The sequence below is a fragment of the Triturus cristatus genome, chromosome 1_1, assembly GCF_964204655.1.
Source record: "Triturus cristatus chromosome 1_1, aTriCri1.1, whole genome shotgun sequence".
Lineage (NCBI taxonomy): Eukaryota > Metazoa > Chordata > Amphibia > Caudata > Salamandridae > Triturus > Triturus cristatus.
The window spans coordinates 81,726,935-81,753,481 of NC_140579.1; the positions used below are offsets into that span (position 1 = coordinate 81,726,935).

A 26,547-nucleotide genomic window follows, 5' to 3' on the forward strand; every position below is an offset into this window, starting at 1 on the left:
CGGCAAACCGAGGGCTGTTCTGACTGCCTCCAGCTTTCCGGGCGGTGGCGGCTACTTGGTCACGTGAGAGGCTCGTCACGCAGGGCGGAGCTCCGCGGGCCCAGCCGCCGCCGAGGTCTCTGCGCTTCCGTCTGAAGCTGGGAAGGAGGAAGCACAGCCTGGACAAGATGGAGTCGGAGTCTGTGATCGAGGACAAGACTATCGAGCTGATGGTGAGTCAGTGGCTCAGACAACAGCTACCACTCAGGTCCTATGATCGCAGTCGGTTGCGTCTGTTAGAAGCTGGACATTAGTGACGCATGCTTTTGCCCGGTTGGAGGTTGACGGCCTTCTCTCTTACAGCTACTGAATCCGTCTCCAAGTCAGGGATCTTAGCCCCACTCCCACTACAGTGTGGATTGTCCTCTCTACTCATCCAGTGGGGTGTTCTTGTCCAGTCTGGGCCTTCCCTTCTTCTGCTGAGGAGTTATTTTTCTTCCCTTAGATGTTGGGTTTTCATTTTCCTCCTCTTCCAATAGAAAGAGGAGTGCAGTGGAGGCATATTTCCTAACTTGATCGAGGCAGCCCCCCCTGCCTCTCCGGTATGAGAGAGTCTTTCCATTTCCCGTTGGGGGATCGATTCCCTTCCTTATTTAGTGTGGGGGTGTCCTGTTATTCCATCTTCCTCTATGTGGAACCTTTCTTTTGCCCACCGGGGAAGGCCTCTTCCACCATAAATCGGTAGGTGTCTACCCATTATTTTAAAATTGTAGTTTCCTTCAAAAGCCAGTCGCTGGTCACACAAAGGTGGTTGTCTCTTTCCTTCAGAGGTGATGTTTGGGGTACGGTTTTGTACCTTGCTCTTTTCACCTTTATGTATTGGCAGCGACATTATATTGTACTACCTTGCCCATCCTTTACTCGGAAAACAAACGTGAGAGAGTGCCTGGTGTTTGAAGGGACGGCACCCAAGTATATCCCTTGAACCCTGCATGGGAAATCTGACTGGTGGGGAACGTCTTTGAGAATCTGGGTCCTCTTCTATGACAGGCAAAGAAGCACAGTTTGACGCATGTCCAGCGGTTCTAGAGGGTGAGACAAATAATCTTAATCGTTTTCCTAGTGGCGGCCTAATTTAAGTTCTATTAAATAACAGGTGTTCAAACCCTTATTCAAAAATGTTTGGATTATGGTTTTTGTTTTAGAGCTTAAAAGGGCTCTGAAAAGCAGGCACACATTTAATAGACGGTTCCTTATATCACTATTTGTGTTGACTTATCGTAATCATTCTTCCTATTTGTCGATGCACTTTCTACTTATTATATCATGCGACTAAGTTCATAGGAGCAAACTGCATTGACAACATTTACAACTAAATATGATTAACTCTTTACCCATCACTAATATTGTTTTAAACTGCTCTTATATGTATGGTTTCATGTTCATGTGCCTTTGTGTTTTTGTGCGCTGTCAACTGGTATATCTAGAATCCGATGACAAACTACATGTTTGTTGATTGTTAGTCTAATTTTTTTACCCCGCCCATTACGTAGAAAGCCACCTGCCATGCTACATTTTGTCATTTGTTTGAAAGGCTAGTTACCAGATCGCTTGGAAACATATGTTCCATTGGTACACCTTCAAATGTTTTTGCGTGAAAGTTTTAACACCAACAGTTGGGTAGCTCTAGATGCTGTGGTCACACACCAATTTGTTAATGGGAAAAAAAACAGAGTATGCCGAATTTAGTTTTAAACAAACCGTCTTGTAAATAGATGGCCATTTTGACTCCCGTTTATTACGAAGATTACACATCACATCAGTGCATGGGTTTTTGTGCATCAATTCGGTAATTTCGCGCATGCGTTTTGTAGCCGCATATTTTTCTACTATCCTTCAACTTTATGGTTTGGATTTCTTAATGAAGTTAGTTTCGTTCTTGTGTATGGACGTCCCTGATATGTTCCTTTGAGATGCTAGAAGTCATCTTCTTTTTCGTGTGTTAACTATTACCAATGTGATATGTCCAAAACGCAATTGCAAGGATGAATGTTAAAATTAATGCAACTCTAAAAAGCATGTACCTCTTACCATGCACGGGCTTTCTAAGCACTAGATGTGGCTTATCAACAGCATGTTATAGAAAGTAAAGTTGCTTTGCGCCCTTGGGGTCGCAGCCCTGTAGTGCATGTTTCAGTATTTTGAAAATCAAGTATGATTTTGGGGCCCCGTGTCCATATTTCTTTCAAAGAGGTACAGAAATCAAAACTAAATAATTTTCCAATTTTTGAGAGTGCACATTTATAGTTACTTGTGTTGTGCAAAAACTCCTGTACCTCAAAAATGTTTTGGGTGAATTTACGTTTAATTTATAGAAATGCACAGTTGGTCAGATGTCCTACTATTTTTATCAAACCACTCCCTAACCTTGCCATTGTCCTTTGTTACGGATTGTCTGTTTACGGAATATTGCATCTTTATTTTCTCACAAGGCAGAATATTATCACTTTTAGGTGCTCTTTTGTTGGGTCTCTAGACCCGAAAAGTTGACCAACCCAGAATATATACAGACCAGTGGATTGACAGCAACCCAGCAAGTGTTTTGGTCTTACATGTGACTTTTCAGGATTACCTCTATTTTCTAGTTTAAAACAGTAGGTTTTATGAAATGATCAGTTTTCTAATAGTATTTGTTATGTCTCTTCTTAACCATTTTGTCTGGGTATTTACCCTCCTTTTCCTTTCTCCTCCTTATTCTTTCGTTTGCAGTCTCCCATTCTCTGAGCTTTCACTCCTTATGTCACCCAGACCACCTCTTCCTTTAGCTTGATGAGGTGTACATTCCACCCAACTGTCTGCCTTTTTGGGGAGATAATTAGATTTTTCCATGTGTCTGTTTTTGAAAGTGCTTATCTTTTTGAGTGATTAAACATCGTTTATGTGTAAGTAACACAAGGTTGTGTTGTATCAAATTTTTCCTGGTTTGGCAGTGCCATACTTGCATGCTTTTTCGGTCTCGGCTGCGAAAGGCTGCGCTTGCGCAGTCTCGCTCCGAGATTTAATGAGTTTGAGTGACTTTGAGAAGAGGGGCTTGCACCCGCCCCTCTTCTCTCCTGTTCTCCATTGGCTGGCCTCTTAAATGCTGGCCAGCCACTGGAGAAGAGGTCCAGTCACTCCGTTGAAGCCCCGTCCTTTTCGGATCGGGGGGCGTGTTTTTTGCGAGAAGTCTCAGGGAGGAGACAACAGCAAAACACGCCCCCAAATCCGAAAAGGACGTGGCGTTTCTCCGAGGCATTTTCTGCTGTGCCTCGGAGAAAGGCGGTGGTGTCCCGGCGTTGCTCCCTCACCTGATCTCCTTCGTACTCCCACGCTGGCTCCTGCGTGGTGTCTCCGGTCTTGCTGTTTAGGCCCAGCTCGCCCGGCAGCCTATTGCCTTCCTCCGCCATCCTTACCGGAAGTAGATCTCGCCCGCCACCGGCTCCTAAGGCACCGGAAAACAGACAGCACAGACTGAGATGGTGGCCCTTTTCTGAAAACATAGACACCTCCCCGTGATTCCTCCTGGTTACAAACAACGCCCACATGCGGGGTTGCACACTGAGGAGAGTGCGCGAGTTCCCGCGAGAACTGGCTGCCTCGCGAGAACTCAACGGTCGTTTCCCAATCGAGGTTCAGCAACCGAAAGTACGAAGCGTCCGAAGTACCAGTGGAAAGAGACGGAGATACCGAGCCAACTGACGACGGCTGCTAACACGCTAAAAGCAAATCCTGACAGGAATAAATCTCGTTTCCATGGCCATAGAAACAAAAGGACAGTTTTTGTGTCACGCAGTCCTTTCAATGTAACGGGGCCTACCATCTTGGGATAGTGACGTGTTTCTTAATGACTCTCCCATCAATTACAGCATCTTGAATTACAAGTTGGAAGTGCTCCAAACATATGGCATTCTACCAGGCCAAACGAACATTTTTTGTATTTATATTCTTTAAAAATTGTGAAATGATTAACACTCGTGAGGATGATCAAAGTTAGACATGGAGTGTTTAAAAATTATTTGCGACATGCCTCTCAGATTCACACTCGTTTCTCGTCAAAGTGCTTTTGATTGCCCGGCCTCTCTGGACGAGGCTTACAAGATGGCTGTCGTTCTTGCTATAATGTGCCCGTTTTTTGGGGCAGGTACAGGCAAAGTTCACATTCAGTTTTCTACGCGCATGTTCATCTGCATCTTTGCATGTCGCGTAGCCATATTAAGGATGGGCAAAACGACCCTATACGAGTGGACTATTGAGTTGTTTTGTTTGGTCTCGGCATTGGTTAAGTTAGAGCTATTGGCATTGCTCATGACAATGCCGTTTCTTTACATGTTTTAAAAACAAAAACATAAACAAAAATAATGTCATGAGCAATGCCAATAGCTCTAACTTTACCAATGCCGAGACCATTGCATTGTAAATGCTTGTTTCACCCTGAGGGGGAGGGCAAACATGGACAGCACCCGTTTGGGCATCTGCTTTTTAGGTCTCGGCTAGGCAGCGCACATGCGCTGTCTCTCCAAGACTTCAAGTAATCTGTGTTTCAAGAAGACACACACACGTGATGACAGGAGGTAATCTGAGACGACAAAGGCAAGCAGTCAGAATGGCAAGAGCACCAATCAATGTTTTTGGCTCATATAGAAAAGGATGCTTATGCATCACAGACAAGTGACAAAGGTCTGAGTGTTGGAACAGGATCACAATCAATCAAGGACATCTGAGCTAGCACAAGGGAGTGGAGCAGACCACATTTGTGCATGATAATGATATGAAAACATAATTAGAACATTGAAGTGCCAACCGCAGCACTGGAAACCCTGGTCAAAGATTCATTGCAAAGGCAAGTGGAGCAAGACAGAGAGCTAAGGTGTATTGTATTGTATTGTAATTGCATTTATATAGCGCTTACTACCCCTGACGAGGCGTCGAAGCGCTTGAGACAAGGAGGTTCCAACTACAGTTCAGTTATTCTGCAGCGAGTGGGAAATTGATCTTTTTCACAATTCTCCTCCCTCATTTCCCTTTATTTATTCTATACGTCTTGTCCATCCCCCTCCCTTATTTCACTCAATCCCTCTTCTTCCTCTTCCTTGCTTCCCTTCTACTCTCTCTTCCCATTTTTTCTTCTTTACTCAATTTTTCTGTACACCTCCCCCTTTCCTATTTTCCATTTTACTCCCACTTCTTCCCCTCCTATCACTGCATACCCCTCATGTTCCTTTTCCTTTCCCCCGCCCTCTTTTCACTGGTATTGCTTTCTTTTCTATATACTTTCTCTTGTTCCCTTCTTTTACACACACCCTCCATCTTCTCCTTTCCCCCTTCTTTCTTTATCTCTGTCCCTTACCTTGTTTCATTGTTCACTTGTTCCATTTCTCTCTGCCCCATGGTTGTCATCTCTCCACGAGCTTGAAAAGGGTACAATTCCTCCTTCCACCAGGTTTTAGAGCCTCCTTAATTGGTGCAGTGGTTACCTACTTTCTAGTTCACAGTAATGTTCTCTATTGGCACTTTGTTAGGAAAAGCCTCAAATCCTCAAAAAAGCCAACAGGCAGGAGTCTGCTGCGTCTATGGATCAGCTAAAACAGACCAGTTAGACAAGCTCTTCTATGGCACCCTGCAGGCACTAGAATTCAATTAAAGCGCTAGTGTGTGCTCTCTAAAAAGCTAAGAGGGAACCCATCCTCTTCACTGAATGAAAATGTGGGCGTACCTTCCTAGCAGAATGCTGCTTTCAGTTGGCAGCAATTTGCTATGCCAGAAGGGTTTTTAACTTTTTACTGTCAAAGGGCATAGACTAGGAAGTTTGGGGATTTGGTGGTGGAAAGTCCTGTTAGATAAGCTCTTACAGGAAAAGTTTTTATATCTTCAAGACAAGGCGTAAAGATAACCTGTTCTAACTCTGGTCCTCACAGGCTACATTATCAGTGTGAGGGCCTAGAAATAACTTTGTGTATAGTGTGCATTATCTATCTATCTATCCTCTTAGTCATTCTGCCACTCAGTCCCTCTCCTCAACTCTCGATTTCACTCTCCATCTCTTTCTATTCCTTTTCCCTCTGTCCTCCTCCCTCATTTTTAGTCTCATCCTACTTTCGCCCACTCACTCCTCTCAATTTTATTGCCTTCTATTATTTCCCTTTCATACTCCTCATCACTTATTTTCTTTCACTTCTTTGTTTTACATTTCTACCTTCTTACCCATATTTTCATTAGCTCATCCACACTTTCATTACTATTCTATTTCCCTTCCCACTTTTCTCTCTTACTCTCCCCTTGCCTTATTTCACTTTTCAGTTCCCAACTCCCTCTTGCAATATGTTAGCTTCTAGTTTAGGAATCGGCTCAAAATCCTGTGTTTTTGGGTAAATCACTTAATCGCCCCCCTGCCTATGAACAATGAATATCATCTTATCGTGTAATATAAGTAACAGTCGTGTAAAGTGCTCAAATACATTTGGGCCGAGTTCATGCTATATAAAAACTGCTGTAAAATCCACAAAGAGATTAAAACAAAGCCTTAACAAGACACCTTGGTGCCCATTTCCTGGCTGATTTGCACAAAGTTAAATTAGAAAACATGGATAAATTGCGGCTTTTCAGCTTAAATTGTGTGATCTTAGACAAATATTTTATTTCACTGAAACTATTTTTTTCTTCATTAACACTTATGAAAGCACTTTCAGATATTTGAGTTCAGAATGCCAGTTGTAAACAAGCATTTGCAATGCAATAGGTCTTGCATTTTAGAAACTTTGACCTATTGGTATTGTAAATGACAATGCCTTTTATTATTGCATTTTTTTTTAAACAAATAAATAAATTGCATTGCCATTTACAATGCCAATAGGTCAAAATCTTGCAATTACGAGACCTATTGCATTGCAAATGCTTGTTCTCCGTTCTCTGCCCTTCCCAGAACGGCTGAGCCTTCCTGCAGCATAACAAAAGGCAGAGGGCGGGTGGCCTCTGACTCCAGGCAGGTCAAGTGCAGGGCCATTAGGTAGCGCTTTCGCGTTGGCCCTGCGATAACAGAAGGGAGAGGGGAAATTCCTTTGTCCCCTCCCCCCCCCCCCCACCCTTGTCCCCAGTGTCCCCCCCACTCCAAAATCTGGGGGGATATATCCCCCGCGTCCCCCACACTTCCTACGCCCATGTCTGTACCCTCTGTAGGTTAATCAGGACAGGGAGGGGCTCCGATTGTCTGATTCCTGCTCCTCCTAGCCCCTAGGCGCTGTTAACCCAGCTCTCATTTATAGTAACCTGAAGAGCCGGATCGACTTGAGAGGGAGGGTGCCGGAGAATGGACGTGGAGGGTGAAAGTGCCGGGTCACAAGCAAGAAGTGCAAGAGGTATCGATGGCAAGCTCTAGTAAACAAGAATCAAATATTAGAGGACGTTTGAGACGAGCAACAAAGGGCGATACTAGCACTTGCCAGATGTTCCGTTGACATTTGGACTTTACACAGGTTCCCGGTACTTTACATTTAATTGGGCGGTACGAGAATTTCTCATCAAGGGCATTTCTATATGGGCAGTGTCAGTGCGTCTCATCAATGCTAACCTCTAAACTAAACATTATTACAGTAGTCACACACCCACGCACGTTGATGCACCCCCTGCGTGAACCCCACCTGTTCCCCAGACATCGCTCGACTTCGTGCAATACATTTGTTTCATGAACTTTCACCCAGATGTGGAACCAGGCAAGGCAGCGCGTACGCAGGCTGCTGAAACGTGGAGGTCCGAAGCGCCTCCTCGAGGAATTTAATCCGAGGAGTTCCCTCCCGTAGCCCGCCCCGTCCCACCCCTTCCCTGGAGGCAGAGTCCTCCCCGCCCCCTGTCCCCTCCTTAGCCCCGCCTCCCGACCATGAATTATTGAGTGCAATTTATGTCCGCCAGCAGCAACGCTTTTCAGTGCAGTTATGAGGTGGGCACCCGAACGTAGCCTCGAAAGCTCGGCCGTTACTGCCACCCTCTGGTTCTACCCTGTGCTGTGACGTAGCAAGGCTGTCACGAACTCGAATGCAAGGAAAAAGTCCTCTGTATTCTGTTCGAGGATTAAACGAGCATCAGCAAAGATAACAGGCCCTTACCAACAAAAGTCCTCGTGGAATTTCTAAAGGTATTCCTGTCTCATCCCTCCTCAACGGATCTCACCCTCCAGCTATAGGAATGCAAGTAATACATTTCCACTGTCTGGAGAAGCTGGCCTCATTGTCCATCCTATGCCATACCAAGTCACGGTTATCCAAAATAGATTCCACTGATCTCAGTACTCAGGCTTACTCACTCACGGACCCCTGCTACTATACTTGTGCTACTCACTCACTGTATGGAGGCTGCCCCTGCATCATTCTGGGCACTGCAATAACAGTGTAACTTCAAACGAGGGGGCCCTATAAGGTTCACTCTCAGTGACAGAGATAAAAAGGTCTGGTCACATTTTTTATCTCCAAAACCGAGTTTACTGCCACCACCACTTGGTGCGCTTTACCTAGGACAGAGACAGTAGTACACGGTTCACTGGGAGGGCACGCTGGACACAGGACAGGTTCAGGACCGCACATTGTCGGTGACAGGACAAGGCCACCGTGTCCATGCTTAGGTTAGAGTGACACTAGGACCAAAATAGAAGTCAGGTTAACCGATATACCTGCAGTCAGGCACCCAGACAAGGAAACACACCCACATATTCTCACCCCAACACAAGCCACCCAATTAAGAGGATGGTAAAGAAGCTATGGTTTAGAAAAAAACCAAGCATATGAAGAAGGAAAGCCACTGAATGAGAAGCAAGAAAAATGATACCGACAAGAAAGCCAACCAATGGTAGGCAACAGGCTGACCCAAAGCAGACTATGTGTTGTTATTGTCAGGTCTTTGACAACAGCTAAAGCTTCTGGAGGAGAGACCTAAAAAGAGCCATTGTTGGGGTGAGGTGGTCCTGCCAAGCCTGTGTGCCCTGGCACCACTGTACATGCTACATTAATAAAAATTGTACCCCTCTTATTAAGCCATTTACACTGCACAGTGAAGTGCTGCATAACTGTTTTTAGGAGCAACACCTATGTGCATGATAAATCCGTGCAGTGAAATACTCTCCAACTGCAAAAGCATGGCACGTTGAATATGCCATGTGAACATCAGTCTTCTCGGGTCATCACTGCAGAGCTTCCATCCCCAATCAGTATTAGACAGTTTCAGAGATCGGCAATGGGGTCCTTGGTGTTACCACCCTGGCCCAGTTCTGCGTGTCTGCTCCCTGCGAGTGTGAGGAGCACGAGGCCGATCTGTGTGGGTTGGTGAGTGGGTCTGTGCCAGAATATGCTGGAGGACTAAGATATCCACAGTGTTAAAATGCACACAGACCGGCTTTTTACAGGGGGCTTCGGTTTGGGGTCTGCAAGACCCAACTATGCCCTTTTGACCCTGTGCTGTTCACGGCCTTCTGCAGTGCGGGGATGGTTTGAATATTTTTGCCAAGACTAATTTGTCTTTACAGTCAAACCTCTGAGTATGTGCACGTGTATGGTCAGAAGGCCCACTCCTAAGTGTGTTGTGTCAAAGTTGTCCTAAAATATTGAGTGTGTGCATGCTTGCATTGCCCATCAAAGGTTGTGGGACTGAGACAGGGTTCCCCAGTAGTATCTTTTTGTAAGTCAGTCCTGAGGGTGTGTGGTGGAAAGGAGACCAGCTGTGTCACCAACGAGAGTATAATATGGCATTGCGGAGTTGAGACTAGCTGTCATGGCAGTGGCTGCGTGGTTCTATGTGCGATGGGGGAGGCAAGATGGTTTTGTGGGGCGGACACAGACTGTTTCTTATTTGAATTACTTTGAGGCCCTGATACCTTATAATAAATACCAACAGCTCCTATTGTACTGTGTCTCCTCGGAGCTGCCTTGTATTTGGTTTGTGTCGTCTAAGAATGAAACAGACTTTGAAGTCACGATTAAACAATGCTTTTGTGGCCGAACCCAAACAAAACAGTGTGCACTCAACTTTATAAAAAAATTATTTATGTCAACCACTGTGCTGGAGACAATAATTACTTTTCTGTACAGGAAGCAGCAGCCCGTCATGAATTGAGCAAAAGTGGCGAATCTGGACTGAAATCAAACTATGAGTTTAGAATGTGTGGAATAGAGATGATTGGGACACACAGAGAGAGCATCATCTGTGCCAAAGATCGATGCCCTAGCCTGCTCCGGCGACCCGTGGGCGCATCTTTACGCACGCCAAATTGCTACCTCCCGCGGTCCCTTATCTCTCGACTGGTGGGCCCTAGCGGAGGTCAATCTTCACTTCCAAGAGTTCCCCTGGTTGCTCCAGGCCTGCTCTTCCATCTCCTCGCTGGAGACCTCGCTCAGACCTCGTGGGTCTGCACCAGTAGCTGTGTTGTGATTCTTGCATGGGTTGCGGTTGCCTAGGCTTAGTGGATCCAATCCAGACACTAACACCACATCGACCCTCATCCTTCGTGGGACAGTCGCCCTCCAGAAGCTGGCCTTCCTTGAAGCCTCCCGGAGCCCGTGGCTGCTGATCCAAGCTGCTCCTCTTCCACCTGGAAGCACCCGACATTGAAGGGCTCTTTTCCTTGAGCCCCCTGGTCACTGTGCCATGACCCAGACTGTCCCTTCTGCTTTCAGGTCCTTCTCTTCAATATCTACATCTGCAATCTTCACGACATTGACGACGCTTCTTGCTAGCAGCAGTTCTTCATGTTTTCCCATTGAAAACCAGCCCGCGACCTGACATCGAAAACGACCTATGCACCCGGCTTCCCTGGGGCAGGTAACCGTGGTACCTCAGTACTCTCGTGGGTGTGGGCACTTCAAAAGCTTAACTCTAAGCTCCTGAACTTGAACTCCTGCTAGAAGTGTTTTTAATCTTGTAAAGTTCAACCACGACAATCTCCATAGGGTTTAATAGAGATCCCGACAGCAGCTTATACCACTGCACGCGTCTCCCGTGGGCCCCCTTCCTCACTACCATGAGTGGTTTCTTAAGGGGCCAGCGACCCTCAATGCTCTAGGCATTATCTGTAGAATTGTCGTGGTTCTTATACCACTTTTTAGGTGTCAGCTAGCGATGGCTGCGCTTGCGCAGTCTCGCTCGCGAGAGATAATGACTTGGGAGAAGAGGGGCTTGAACCCGCCCCTCTTCTCCCCTGTTCTCCATTGGCTGGCCTAGTAAATGCTGGCCAGCCATTGGAGAAGAGGTCCCGTCACTCCAATAATGCCCCGTCCTTTTCGGATCGGGGGGCATGTTTTTTGCGAAAAGTCTCAGGGAGGAGACAACAGCAAAACACGCCCCCGAATCCGAAAAGGACGCTGCGTTTCTCCGAGGCATTTCTACTCTGCCTCGGAGAAAGGCGGTGGTGTCTTCCGGTGCCCTCGGCTTGTTTCAGACCGTATCTGCAGCGTCTGCTCAGTCCGCTCTCTCGTTTTTCTATGTGTGTGCTCATACTTTCTAACCCCAGGAAGTCATTGGCAGTTGCTGTTATGACATCACCAAACACTTGTTCGCTTCCCCACCTACTTCCTTTCGCTTGCTCTTCCTATTACTCAGAATGCAGCGCCTTCGCTGGTGATCTCTCCTTCCTCCCCTTTGTTCGTCTATGCGGGTGCTGACGTTTGTTGGAGGAGGTGCTCGGCTTGTCGTTTTAGAGTTGAACGGTGGAAGAGGCGGTGTGTCCAGACCGAAAGTGCCAGAGAATCCGTGAAGGAGACTGGGGGAGGTGAAGGAGACTGGGGGAGCTGACGGAGGAGCCCCGTACGCGGGCGCTTCCGGTCACCATGGCGGTATGTAGTGAGTCTCGGCGGGTGGTGACGTACCGCGGCGGGTGGTGACGTACCGCGGTCCTGAGCGCGCGCATTTCTTTCGTTGTTTCGGTTGAGTCTTGTACATAACATGTCTCTTCCTCTCCTGGTACTTTAGAGGACCCCATCTCGTAAATAGTTAGATCCGTCTCGCATTCGATTTCCAGGGTGCTTAATCGCTGCCAAAGTCCCTCCTCCACCATCCGCCATCTTTGTGCCGTCCCGCCCCTACTGACTTCGCTGCTCAAGTCCGCCATCACTGTCTGCCCCCCCCACACACACAGCTGATCTCTGTTTCTGATCACTTCATGCATGTTAATTGCACAAATTTGTTTCCCCATGCCTATATTACCTACGTGCCTTTCTGTTCTCAACTTCTGAGTGTGTAGAGTCCTTACATTATTTTTCATGTGTATTGCGTTTCATGGTGCTCTTTTTGCCCAAATAGTTGCTACATATGACCCCTTTTCATTGCGATTTTGCCAGTACCACCAATTGGGAATTGTAGAAATCAAGACATAGGATGCTAATTGTGGTTGATCAAAAAATGTGCACTCTATAGACGTGTCACGTAGCATGCTTCCACTTGGCAGATATGCAGAAAACGCCTTGATTACAGATTGTTTTGTTGTAGTTTGCATTCAGCTATCGTTAAAATGCTCAACACGATGTTACTTGTTATATATCTGGATGCAATGACAGAAACAGCAACATACAAGTGGGGCGGCACACTATGCAAAGCACAGATTTTTAGTATACGTGTTTTTAAGCCACGCCGTTAATTACATTGGCCATGCCCCATTGAGAGACCTCCGAGTTTTTCCATCCCACTGAAAGCCCTGGTTACAAGGAACAGGCAACATCAGTGTACATTAGTGGGAAAAAAATTATAATTTCACATTAACAAAATTAATCAACATTACACTGAGATCGATAATAATATTATAAGATCAAAGGGGTAGGATAATATGATCAACTGCTACCGTTGCTTCATTAAGTATAGAAACACGAACGGCAACGGAACATAAGGCTGGGGAACGGCGAGCAACATAATAGGCACGCCGCCTTTTGAAAACACTAAGCAATAAAGCACAGAAAAAGTACAAGGGCAACATTAACAAGCATTTACAATGCAACGGTCTCGGCATTGTTAAAGTTAGAGCTATTGGCATTGCTCATGACAATGCCGTTTCTTTAAATGTTTTAAAAACAAAAACATAAACAAAAATAATATCATGAGCAATGCCAATAGCTCTAACTTTACCAATGCCGAGACCATTGCATTGTAAATGCTTGTTTAATATATGGTTTGGTCCCCCCCTGGGGCCCAATGATTCCAGTGCTATTTATTGTAACTATCAATGCTTGTTTGAATTGTAACTTTACCTCCAGCCTCATAAAGTGACTAGTGGGATTCTGCTTAGAATAAATACATATATTTTATATATATACACCTGTGTGGACTACTCTTTCATTTGGTTATTGAAGAGGCTATCTATGGTAAAACAATAAGCTTAACACTCCTTCAAGACTTAGCCTGAAGGCTGCTCTCCACAGCTACCACTAGGATAGCTTTCTTTAAAGGTTGTCTTTAACCTATCATCAATAAGAGTCGAATTGGACTGGTGCAAGGTGTCCCCTATAACTAGAGGACAGCATATGCCAGGCCAACTTCTCACAGCCCCCAGATGGCTGCCTGGAACCAGGGCACAACAAGTTGAACTTCGAAGCAACCTAGGGAGTCCTCCTAGAGTTGCAAGGGGCACAGACCATAGCTATACCTCCCTAAAAAGACAAGAACAGGTTCTCTTGCCGGTTGTATCCTCCCAAGTGACCATCAGCACAGCCTAGGACCATCAACCAAGACAGTGAAAGGGGAGGTGCTAAGAAAGACTCATTGTCGAGTAGAGAACTGCGGCAGAGAAGGAGATGATCCTGGGAGCGCTTCAACAGGGTGGGAAGATATACTTCCCCCGTGAGAGGATGCTTAAGTGCTCAGACTACAGCAGGGCCTCCGTGAGATGGCGCCATCAACTACAGAGAATTAAGAAAGGCTTGATTGCCACAGGCGCGGAGTAATCGCTATGGCATCCTGCGAGACTGCAGGTGGTTTCTGAGGGCAAGTGGCATTTTTTCCACATATGAAAGCAGTGGGGTCTGCCTGTTAATATTGCTGGGTGCAGTGGGATGGCAGGGGTTCCTAGTTGTCCGACAGCATCTCTCCTTACATTTAATATGCCATCGCCGTCTTCTAAGGCTGCAGGTGGAGTTACAGGTTTCTGCAGACTGGGTTACACACAAGTCTGTTTGGTTGCTGCCACTTCCTTCTCTTCCCATACAACCCGGACTGGGATGGGAGGGCGCCATATGCTGCCCGTGAGGGGGCATATGGTGATGGAAAAAAGTATATATTTGGTCCGACCTGGAATAAAGTGTGCTGATGTAATCACTCTGATTAAATGAGGACGTTTAGTCTGTCTTCAAAGTTCTATTTGTAGCCTTACTTTCATTTATGTTTAAAAACGATTTAAATATAAACAACCAACACATTGATCATCTTATTGAGGCGAGTAATACAGTGGAGGGTGCGGAGCCAATTCTTTAAGGAACACAACCCTTCTAAGTAGAAGTATGCAATTGGCGTCCTTTAATAGCCCAACGAGATGTTATATTGAGAAATTCAGCCCCAAAGAAGTTCCAAAATTGTATTTAAAAAATCGGATTTATTTACTTTCCCAAGAAATTCAGTGGCGATGTCAAAGCGCTCTCTGGTAACTTGACACATAATTGTGTCACTCCATGAGAGGTAAGTTTATTGTGTACAATACCAGAAAGACAAGAGACAAATGAGACAGTCATGGAAAAAAGCATACTTTTTTCAAAGATAAGTGCGTGTGGTTCCCCATACATTGTATTTTGTTTAGCATTTATACAGCGCATTACTACTACTACTACTACATTAAGTGACAGTCCTACCCTACCTGTGCGCTTGAGCAAGCTGTAGACAGCGGGCTCGGTTATTATTCTGTTCACATGGCCCACCACGGTGCTGTCAGCAGATCTGTAAACATGCACCGCCCTGTGCTGTAACAGCAAGTGTTGTCGCTCTGATATAAGACCTGTTTTATTAGGTTTGTCTTCTATAAAAAAAAACCCACAAAAAGTTGTTGTCAAATAGTAACACGTTTTAAAAAACCGTTGCTGACGAGGGGAATTACGTTTTGTGTGACTGGTTAGTTTCATTGCACCCTTGATCTATGGGGTGAACTGCCCTTATAACTTGTGGTTCTGCCTTAAGCCCGGCCCTGTTACTTGTAAGTTTGTCCTTGGCACAACTGACTAAGTTGCACGCTACCAGGTTTCACCTAAGCAGAGGATGATCATGTTTTCCAAGAATCGTGTATATATTCTTTTATGAAATAAGTGTTTTTTTATAAAAAGAATTTTTTGTGTAATGATTTATTTTTTTTGTATCTATGTTGCGCCTTTTCTTTTAAATTTGTTTTAATAAAGCATGTATTGATTAATTAAATTCACTCTACGTATGCATCTTGTTTATTACATTGCTGTGTATTGGATCACCCTTATGACACTCTATTGGAAAGGTCGATTTTCATTCTTTGGTTCTTTTTTTGTATATTATTAGGGAGTTTCGAACCCCGTATGGCCACTTATTTGGGCTTGGTAGACACTCTTACAAGTGATATCTTTCCTTGATAGGACACCTTAGCAGTGCCTCTATTATTTATGTGTGACAGTCCAAAGGGAAAATCTTTTACTTCACAGTATATTTTGGTGCTCTGTTCCTTTGGATGTTATTGAGCCCCTCTCCTTGTTTTTACAAGACTTCCAAGAATCGATGCCATAAAAAGGCGTGTACCACTTCAGGGACCGGTTCTTCCGGATATCGCTCGAAGAATGCAACAGAACTGCATTGGCTACATATGATTGACAGTAACAATACATAAGTGCTGGTGTGTCCTAATGAGCATTGGTGGACCCAGAACTTAAGGCATGAAGCCCAGGGCCTCGCCCACAGCCTTCGTGACCAGTTAAAAACTCAGCAGTCGCACCGAAATGCTCATTTGAGGCCCAAAATGAGGCCATCGTTATAGCATGGCACTTCTCAGTCAGCATCTTAAGGCTTGCGTTTCCAGAAACCAACCCTCTATAGTTTACACTCTAACCTTAGAAGAGGGAGTGCTACAGGCGCACAAACCTGGGGCTGCGGTGGCACGTCGCCCCAATAACCACTCCACGCAAGTTGTTAGCGTAAAAGGCCATTTATTAGGACAGGGTTGGACAACCATAACCAAACACTAAACAAACCCCCCAACGACATATCTCTCATCTTTCCATTCTCTCCCATAATCCAAATACTCAGTCCCGCATCACACAGCAACCTCCTCACTTATCCCATTCGCTTCCTCACTTCTCTTCCAACCTCCTCCATCATCTCCATCCATCGTAATCCGGTATGACGCACCCCCACCTTGCACCAGTTTGCCCCTCCCCGGAAGGGTGAGTATGCCCGTCATGGACTCCCCCCCCAAATCTGCCAACCAGGGAACCCCCGGAGGGCGGTTACCTGTCCCACCCCATTCCAGGGCACCTTTCGTCCTCACTCTCTCCGGCACCAAATGGACTCATTCCATAACGCGCTGATGACATCCCTCAACTCCATCATATAATACGCATTGCCCATGTGCGAAAGGTACACTCCGTTGTCCCTAAAAAGCAGGGGCTCTTCGAGCCGCAGCCCCGTGTGCGCAATCACTTTGATTCCAGTGTTCTCACAAAAGACCCGCATTGCCCTATTCAACTTCCTCCTTGCTCGATCCACAGCTGCAGGCTTCAATGCCCCCCTCCAGATCCGCCGTGGGATGAACTCAGTCCATACAATGCAGGCGCCAGCCAGATTGCGTCTCATAGCCTCCAAGTCCCTTTGCATCAAGTGAAGCAACGACACCCCTGATTGTTTCACCAGATCATTTTCCCCCAGATGGATAACGAGCATGTCCGGGCATCCCCTCTGTGAAACTTTGTCAGCCAGGGCAGCAGTTCACCCCAGCGCATCCCACTCTTGCCCCACCAATGTACCTCATGATGACTGCTTCGCAGGCCAAGGCTACGACCGTACACCTGCCTGTCCGAATATTTGGAGGCCCAATGCACAAAGGAATGTCCAACGATCCAGGTAACCGTCTTGGCTCCCGGACCCCCCACGCAACCTACGGAGAGAAAAGAAATTAGAACACGAAACAGAGCCCCACCGCTCCAGCTGCCCTCACGCCCCTTCGCGCTCAACAGCCCTACTTTCGCACATACCGCTCGCAACAACGCGACCTCCACCTACCAATCTGCCTGATCTTCTCCCAGGACCACCCCAGCCGAGCTGCCGCAGTCGCCGCGCCAATCCGAAAGGAGTGCGTCCCATACAAAGCCGGGTCCCTGCCTGGGCGCTTTACTGCCATACGTAACACTGCCAGCAGCTGAAACGCTGTGACCCTCTTTCCCGAGGCGTGACAAAAAATCTCCCCCTCTCTCCTACCCGCCTGCCTGCAAAACGCTCTCCATTCTTGCACCGGAGAAGCCCACGCCCCACCCGACTCGCACAACCACACCCATTTCCCCCTCCCTGCCTGATCTGTTTTTGTCCGCCCCAACCAAATACCCAGCCGTGCCTCGTCCACTCGCACGTCCTCAAATCGCTTGCCAGGCGCACCTCTCGCCCCCAACAACTCAGAAACCCTGAACGCCCCAAAAAACATCCATGTCATGCACAAACGAAACACAGCCAGCTCGGCCGCATCATAACAACAGAGCCTCAATTCTGCAAATATCTCTACCAACAAATCAAACGTGATAGCCTCCCGCAAAGCTGCCCCCCCAACTCCCCCCCTCACCCTACCCCAACATCCTACTCAACAACTCGCTGGATCAAAACCCAAATACACCATGCCATAGAAGGAAATACCCGCTAACTTTCCCGCAATCGTAACATGCGACAAACCCCTGTCCATACAGTCCAACACAAACCTCATCACCCCTTCCTCACAGCCGTCCTGCGCCAAGTTTCCTTTGACCACCCCAAAAACGCTCCAAACTCAGCCCAAGCCAATCGATACGCTCGCCTTGTGGAATCAGCAATAGACTTCTCAACCAGCTCCACTACTCTCACTCCCCTGAGCTCCAGATACCCTCCGGCACCTCGGTCTTGCAAGCCTCTGCTCCTGGCGCCAACCTCCTGAAGCGCTGCCACTGCGAATGAGACAATGCATCCGCAATGTCATTGCTAGCGCCCGGCACATGTTTCGCGTGAAACAGCACATTGAAACGCAGACACAGCAGCATAAAACTTCGCAGTAAGCGCAGCACCCGCAGATCCCTTGCCTTCTGATTGTTCACCAGGTCCACCACCGTCCTGTTGTCCACGTGGAACAATACCGATCTGTTCTGAAACTCCAACCCCCACATCTGCAGCGCGACCAGCAACGGAAAGAACTCCAAAAATGCAATACTCCTGCCCTGTGTCAACCAATGTGCCTGCCACTGCTCCGCACACCACCTCCCGTCCCAGAAAATGCCAAAACCTTGTGCTCCAGCCGCATCCGAAAAAATCTGCACTTGCCACACCATATTGTCGTCCACAAAATCCAAAGACACCCCGTTGAACTCGCTCAGAAAAACGTTCCAGATCCGCAAATCCGCCCGAACGCCCATGGAAATCCGCACTCTGTGATGGGGAAGCACCGCCCCGGACATGGCCATGCCCAACCGTCTACAAAAAGTCCTGCCAGCCCGCACCACGCGACAAGCGAAGTTCAACAAACCCAACAGCCGTTGCAGCGATCTCAAGTCAATCTTCCGCTGTGCCACCACCTGTAGCAAGAATTCCTGCATCTCCCCCGACTTCTGCTGGGGCAAACGCGCCGCCCATGCCACGGAGTCCAATTCGATACCCAAAAATGACAGACAACAGCTAGGCCCAGCCGTCTTTTCCGGCGCCAATGGAACCCCAAAGTCACCGGCCAGTCGCTGAAATTGCCGCAAAGCCTCCCCACACTCTCCCGACTGACCGCGCCCAACAAACAAGAAGTCATCCAAATAGTGGGACACCAGCCGGTGTCCCGATCTGTCTGTGAAGGCCCACTGCAAGAAAGAACTGAATGTTTCGAACAACGCACAGGATACATCACAGCCCATCGGCAAAACCTTATCCACAAAAATCGCCCCCCCCAAACTGCATACCCAGCAATGGAAAATCCGCCGGATGAATGGGAAGGAGGCGAAACGCAGATTTAATGTCACAGTTAGCCAATTCCGCCCCCCTGCCATAGGCCCTCACCAGATCAATCGCAGCATCCACCGACGCGTACAGTACCCTGGAATCCTCCACCGCGATAAAATCATTCACAGACGACCCCTCCGGCCATGACAGGTGGTGAATCAGATGAAACTCCCCTTGCTCCTTTTTAGGTACTACCCCCAATGGAGATATGATGAGCTCAGGCATTGGCCACGTGTCAAACGGGCCGGCAATTCTACCCTCCAGATTTTCCTTTCGCAACTTGGCCTCCACCACCCCCGGCAATTCCTTTGCCGACCGCAAATTCTCTGCCCATCTCTGCTCCCGAGGACCCTGATAACCCACTCGAAAACCCTCTGCAAACCCCCAGTAAAGCTTCCGCGCAGCCTCCCTGTCAGGGTATCGGGAGAGCCATGGACCCATGGCCTCCACCTTAACCGGCGTAGGAGCCCTTTGGCCCAGCCTGTCCCCTTCCTTTGGCAATCCGCCACTGCTCAGAGGGAGTAGCCAGTGTGAAACATTGTGTGACCGGGTGACGTCCCCTACACTTAGAACACTCGTGTTTGAATTTACACGGATGGCGGGTGCAGAAACCCTTGTTAAAGTTCCAACATGCCCCTGTGGTAGCTCCCCCACTCTTACTTGACTGTCCTGATGCCGCCGAAGTGGAGGCCTGTCCTCCCGACACCACTTTGCCCCCCCGCCCCGGTTTGGGCGGGACGAGACTGAAAAAAACGATACGTCACCGGAAGCCCACTAGCCATGTGCGTAGAAGCGGACGACTGCGTGGAAGACATCCATTGTACCCACAACTCCTGGTCCACCTCCCCCCCAGGGTTTATCGGGATTAAGACTGATTCGGGCCCTAAACTCCTCGTCGTAGCTGAGCCAAGCGAACCCCCCAAAGTGCATCTGCGCTTTGCGTATAATATCCATATACTTCAATAACGCGATAGCCCTGTCCTGGTGCTTTTCACAATATATGCTCGCATAGATCAAAAAGGCCGACGTCCAATTCTCCATATTCACCGGCACCCGAGGCCTCCTTGTCAATTCCCACTCCTCTTCCTTCGAACCCTCCTTGGCCTGTATCTCCCTGTGCAACAATTTGAACACATCTACATATTCGTGCTTCCAAATCCTCGTCCTCGTCGATAAGTGTGACCCCAAGGGCATCGCCAGGCCCAGGTATGGCAACTTCTTCTTGTGCTTCTCTCCCACCTCGTCCTTCCCCTCTGTCTCCCCCACCTTGTCCGTCTGCAAACCAGCCCCCATGAACCGTCTCCATTCCCCGCCACGTCTACCCCCTTCAACGGCGCTCCCACCTCCCTCACCGACCCTTCACCTACACCTACTGACCTACAGGCCTTCTTCCGTCCCCCCCTGTCTCCCACCTCCCACGCCTCCCACCAAGCACCCTCACCTGCAAGATTCACTGGCGCCTCCCGCTCCCTGAAACTGAAAATCGACCGTTTTCACTCTATTCTACAGTAAGATTTGTTTTACATATTTCTATTATATTAACCCCTTCCCCGCTCATGACGGAGCCGGAGCAAGAATATTTCATTAATTATTTTGCTACTCTTGAGGATAATGGTAGTGTTATGTCTCCTGAAAGAAAAAAAAAGAATGTTAATGCATTGTTTAGGACCTGAGTTTATAACCAAATGCAGAAAAATGAAAGAAGTGGTGATGTTGACGTCTTCAGATGCGCCATAGCTGACCTAGATGACCATTATTCACCTATTGTTTGTGCAGCAGTATCCAGACGCACGTTTTATAAACGTAAACAAGAGACTAACGAATCGATTGAGGATTATGTCTCTGCTTTAAAGAGTCTTGCCATAAAGTGCAAATTTGGTTCTTTGCATGACGACATGATAAGAGACCAAATAGTTATGTGCACCAAAAATAAGAGTATCCAGGACAAACTTTGGATTGAAGGTGATGCTAGTCTTAAAGATCTAATTACGTTAGTTAAAAAAGCAGAATTATCAGAAAGATGTGCTAAAGCAGTTTCTCCTTCAAGTGAAACAGTGACTGTCAATAAAATTACTGACACCAGGAAAGACAAAGGTCTTACTTACAAGCAACCTAGATCTTATCAAAACAATAATTGGAAACCACATCAAATCTCTAACTCTAAAAAAGAAGAAAATCTTTATCAGTCTGGCTTTGTATGTTACAGATGTGGGAGTACTTCTCATACAGCAAGATTTGAAAAATTCCCTGCCAAATCTACGAAATGTTCAGTATGTGGAATTATTGGAAATTTTTCCAAAGTTTGTAGGAGGAAACGTTATAAAAAAAAATCACATGTAACTTGTATTACGAACAGCAATTCTGATTTATCAGATAACAATGAAGATGAAGACTCTTTAGAGAACTCGAAGGTTTCCAGTGGTGTAACTAAGCATGTTGTGGTCAATATTACAAGCAATGATAGCAATAAGCCCTTATGTATGATTTCTTTTGGTGGCATAATTTTACAGGTTGCAGCGGACTCTGGATCTCCGTTCACCATCATCGCTAAATCAGTGTGGGATAATAAATTTGTTAACACTATTGGCCCACAGTTACAACCAACTGATGTGAACCCAGAAAGCTTCACTGGACAAAAAATTGATATGCTTGGCTTTAGATCTTTAATATTCGAGTTCAAGGGTAGAAGGGCATTGTGTAAATTGTATGTAGCCCAAGATGGGCCTTCAGTTTTAGGTTGGAAAGACCAACGTTCTCTTGATATTATTTTGAAGCCCAAAAGTCCTGAGCAAGTGTTAGTCATGTGTGAAGCAGAGAACACAAAGAAATGGATTTTGGAAGAATTTCCAAAAGTTGGCGCTAGGTGGCGCACTTGCGGAATGGCTGCCCTTGGGTGAAGATCCCGCAGTCCGGTGGAATAATCCGTCCATTAATCCTCCTTCCTGATCAGGCATGAGCTGCAAATGCATGGCACTGATGGGGAACTGATCGGTCTACAAATCTGGCGAGTTCTGCGGCTGGCGGTGGGGTGAGGAGCCGATACGAGGAGGTAACATCCCCGACCGGAGGTAGACATCCGCCTAACTGGAGACCGTGCTAGGCAGGACACAGCTACGAGAGATCGGTGCGCCCACGAGGTGTGCAGGCCACGACGGTCTGGGACTCGCGGCTGCGAAGGCACAAGAAGGCCATAGAGGGGCGGACAGGTCGCTGTGGCGCCAGAGTGACAACGCCTGCAGCGGCAGGAAAGAGCGACACGTCCAGGGAACTCGTGGGGGCGGACTGCGGAAAGCGCGTAGCGCACCGGAGGACTGGGAAGATCGCACGCTGCGACCCTCGGTGGCGACCTGAGACCGGAGCGGAGGCGCCCGAGAGGTAGCGGCGGCAGAGCCCTGGCCCTGACAACGGAGAGCTGCCCAAGACAAAGTAAGCTCCTAGAATTGACTGATAGCGGCGCTGCTGGGGATGCGGCGCTGAGGTGTATACGACTCTATTGTAGCGCCAGGGAGCTGCGACACAGGTGCTATTAAAACGTTGTGGGCACAGCGAGGAGCGGCGACTGGGAGCGCGACCATCGACTGTGAGGGTGTGAAAAAAAAAAAAAAGAAAACAAACCGGGCAGACGCAGGAGGACATCGCCCACATAATACCCTGGAGGCGCCACACGGGGCTAAGTCCTGAGGCCTAGAGGAACAGAGGCGCTTGGCAGGTCGGGGGTGGACGGGCCGTGCGAGCTGGCTTTGTGGAGCTGCTATTGAAGCTGCGAAGGTCGAGAGGAGACAACAGAGCAATTAAAAACGGACACATTGCGACATACCTGAAGAGGCCTGGTCTCCATTCTGTCGCATGGTGCTGGGAGAGCGCCCTTCGAACGGATGGTGAGTGAGGTCTACGAGGCGCTCCATTGCGCGACACCCTACAACGCGGCGCGGAGTATGGCGATTAGCTGGCCGGGGGCTTTACGTGAAGGGTGACCGCTGCCAAGGCCGTGTGGCACTGCGCTTGCGACGGGGAGGACGGAGCACTACACGACCAGACCACGATACGAAAAACCCCTGGGGACAATCTATAGAGGGAAGGCACCCCAGACACAGCGAGTGCTGCAGCGCCCCGAACACTGGCCGATGGGGACATCTACGTGTCGCTCGGCGGAAAGATTTGAGCCACTGCCTGAGCTCTCCTGGGTACTAGTAGTGGCAACCCGTGACCCGCAGAGATGGGTAAGACGGATCCTCACCAGCCTCGGCTCCAGTTCGAGTCGAAAAAAAATCCCAAGGCGAGCTCGGAAGGTGACATCGAGCCCATGGCAACGAAAACCCCCGACTTGGCGATGGAACCTGACGTAGACATGAAAACTATCCTTATGGAAGTACGACAGGGAATAGCTTTGATCGTGGGCAAAATGGATGACATGACCACACGAATGGACACTATTGTGCGTAAAATAGATGGGCATGAAAACCGGCTCAAGGAGGCGGAGACGCGCATTTCAGACTCGGAGGACGCTGCTGCACGCATGCAACACACAATGACCCAAATGGACAAACTCTTGAAAGTCATTGCAGCTAAGAGCGAGGACATGGAAGCGAGGAGCCGCCGCAACAATCTCCGCCTTTTAGGAATACCTGAAACTACGAATACAGGTAGGATGGAGCTGTACGTAGAGAAACTACTCATGGCGACAGTGGGGGCAGAATCCTCTCAATTCGTGGTGGAGAGCGCACACCGATCGCTGGACCCAAGACCACCGGTGGGGTGACCTCCGCGGCCCGTTATCGCACGTCTCCTCAACTATAGAGACCGGGATGTGGCCCTCAGGGTGGCACGGGAGAAGAAGCAGCTTCAGTATGACGGAGTCACTTTCACTATATACCCGGACTTTACTGCTACGGTGCAGGAGAACAGGAGAAAATTCCTCCCCGTGAAACAAAAGCTTCGGCAAGCACAAATAGACTATGCTCTGCTCTACCCGGCCCGGCTCCGCATCACCCACCAGGGCAAACAATCATTCTTCACTACACCACAGCAAGCTGAGGACTTCTTGAAGCAATTAAGGTGCCGAAATAAAGGGGGAACGCCTTACTGCGGGGTCCCAATCGACTACCACCTCAGACATTGATTGATTGATAGGGGTGTTATCTGTCGTGGGATGGCAACCAACGCGGAAGCGAATAGTGCACCTCACATTGGCGACAGACCTGCACCACTTGTTGAAATATTTCCCCACATCATACAGTATACTAGTTCTGGTAATGAAGACTTTCCATGGACCACACCGGACACCCATGCCTTCCTGACGGGGTACGGCGCGTTCCTGCGAGTCCCCGGGGAGGCAGGTGATACCTGTGAGCCACCTGGTGACAACCCCATCTGGGAGATCCCTCAGAGTGTTTTTCCATTTTGAAGAATCTCTTCGGCAATTAGCTAAAGTGTCTTTGTTTTTGTTGGGGGTTAAGTTGCGAAGGGAAAGGGGGGGGAGGGAACAGAGGTACTGGCATGGTTGGGATGCTTCAGTGGGAGGAGGGTTGGGGGATGGATAGGAAGAATGGTTTAGAATTGGTTCAGATGTTTTCAGACAGACGAATGTGCAACTGTACAGAAGTAGACCGTGACACACCCATTGGGATACGGAAGGTTCCTGTAACTATTAATGGAGCGAGCGGAAGGCAGGGTGCCTGACAATTGTATAGGGATACTGTCCTGGAATGTAAGGGGAATGGGGGACCCTAGAAAGAAGAGACAAATACTCTCCTATTTAGATCGACATAAAATCAGTATTGCACTATTGCAGGAGACACACTGTGCTCCACACACTAGTAATACATTCGCGGGAAGATGGGCGACTTGCAGGCTCTTCTCCTCCTACTTCTCCTATGCCAGAGGTGTTGCCATTTTAGTAAAGCGCCATGCGCCCTTCGTGCCGCAGGGAGAACTAATGGATCCGCAGGGAAGATATGCGATAGTGTGGGGGAGACTGGGAGCTGATACATTCACGTTAGTGAGCTGCTATGAGCCAAATGTGGACACACCAGACTTCTTCACTGTCCTCTGGGGCAAAATACTGGCGCTAGGCACCACACACGTCATCTGGGGCGGAGACTTGAATGTAGCCTTCAACCCTGTCATGGACAGATCAAGGGCGCTGCCACACCATTACAATCGCACACAGGCCACGATGCGAGAGATCATGGAAGAAGGCAGACTAATAGACACTTGGCGCCACATGCACCCACAATCCATGGAGGGCACGCACTTTGTGTCAAGCATGGCCTCGGACAGATTACTGTCTAACATCCAGGGGACTGGGGCCATGCATTGGAGGAGTCCGCCATCTGCCGCGCACATACTCGGATCACTCACCAGTACACCTTGTGCTTGACCTGCTGGGTGGGAGGGGAGCGCAGCGGGCGTGGAGGCTGCAGCCCGCAGCACTGCTGGATGCGGTGTTCCATGCTGAGCTGGAGGAGGAAATTGGGCTTTTCTTCCAGAGAAATAGGGGTTCCGTGACTTCGGTGGAGATTATATGGGAAGCATTTAAGGTCACGATCAGGGGTGTGTGCATTTCAAAGAGCTGTGGGGTGCTCCGAGATATGTGTGGGCAGCTCCAGAGGCTAGAAACCGAGCTGAGGGCGCTGGAGGTGCGGATGACTCAGGACGCCAGGGGACGGGCACATGCAGAATTTAGGGACAAGCTAACGGAATATACAGATGCCGCTGAGAGAGAATCTAGGTTCTTGGGGAAATACTGGATGGCTCGGAGGTATGGGGAGGCAGAACGCCCGGGAAGGGCGCTAGCTGAAGCCATACAGAAACCTAGGTTCTCCAATTATATTCTTGAAATAGCAGACGTAGGGGGGGAGCTATGCAGAGACATGGGGACGGTGCAGGATATATTCGTTGACCATTATGCTAAATTGTATGCGACACAGCGCAGAGACCCCTTGGAATTCGAGACGTTCCTGGGAGACGTTGCATTGGGATGGTCGGAGGACCATCATAGAGAGTTCCTCTGCGCCCCATTTGAGTTAGACGGGATCCGCGAGACTATAATGCAGCAGAAATCTGGGAGGGCGCCGGGCCTCGACGGACTCCCTGCTGAATTTTATAAAACGTATGTAGATACTATGGCCCCTATATTGAAAGAACTCTTTGAGGAGGCTCTTGAGGGTGGAACATTACCCCCTTCCATGCGTGAAGCCCTGATTACGTCAATATTAAAGCCTGGCAAGGAACCACAATTTTGCGCTTCCTACAGACAGCTATCGCTCCTTAACTGTGACACCAAGATATTGGCAAAGCTCATAGCGAATCGAGTCCTCCTCCTCATAGGCAAACTGGTCCTGCCGGATCAGGCGGGATTCGTTCCAGGGAGGGCAACCTCTCATAATCTTCGTACGCTGTGCTCGATCCTAC

The 26,547-nt window shown here is 48.3% G+C and overlaps 1 protein-coding gene across 3 annotated transcripts in view; it reads right to left on the reverse strand.

The window, feature by feature from the left end:
- Positions 1-26,547, reverse strand: part of LOC146869511 (phosphoenolpyruvate carboxykinase [GTP], mitochondrial-like) — a 212,844-nt gene that overhangs the window by 176,777 nt on the left and 9,520 nt on the right. Inside the window, exon 2 of one of the 3 annotated variants that reach the window (XM_085603450.1) lies at positions 16,944-17,074. The exons of the other annotated variants lie outside the window; for them this stretch is intronic. Within the exon in view, the coding sequence (XP_085459576.1) occupies positions 16,944-16,948 (5 nt within the window). The 5' untranslated portion in view covers positions 16,949-17,074. The remainder of the gene's footprint in view (positions 1-16,943; positions 17,075-26,547) is intronic. 3 annotated transcript variants of the gene reach the window in all.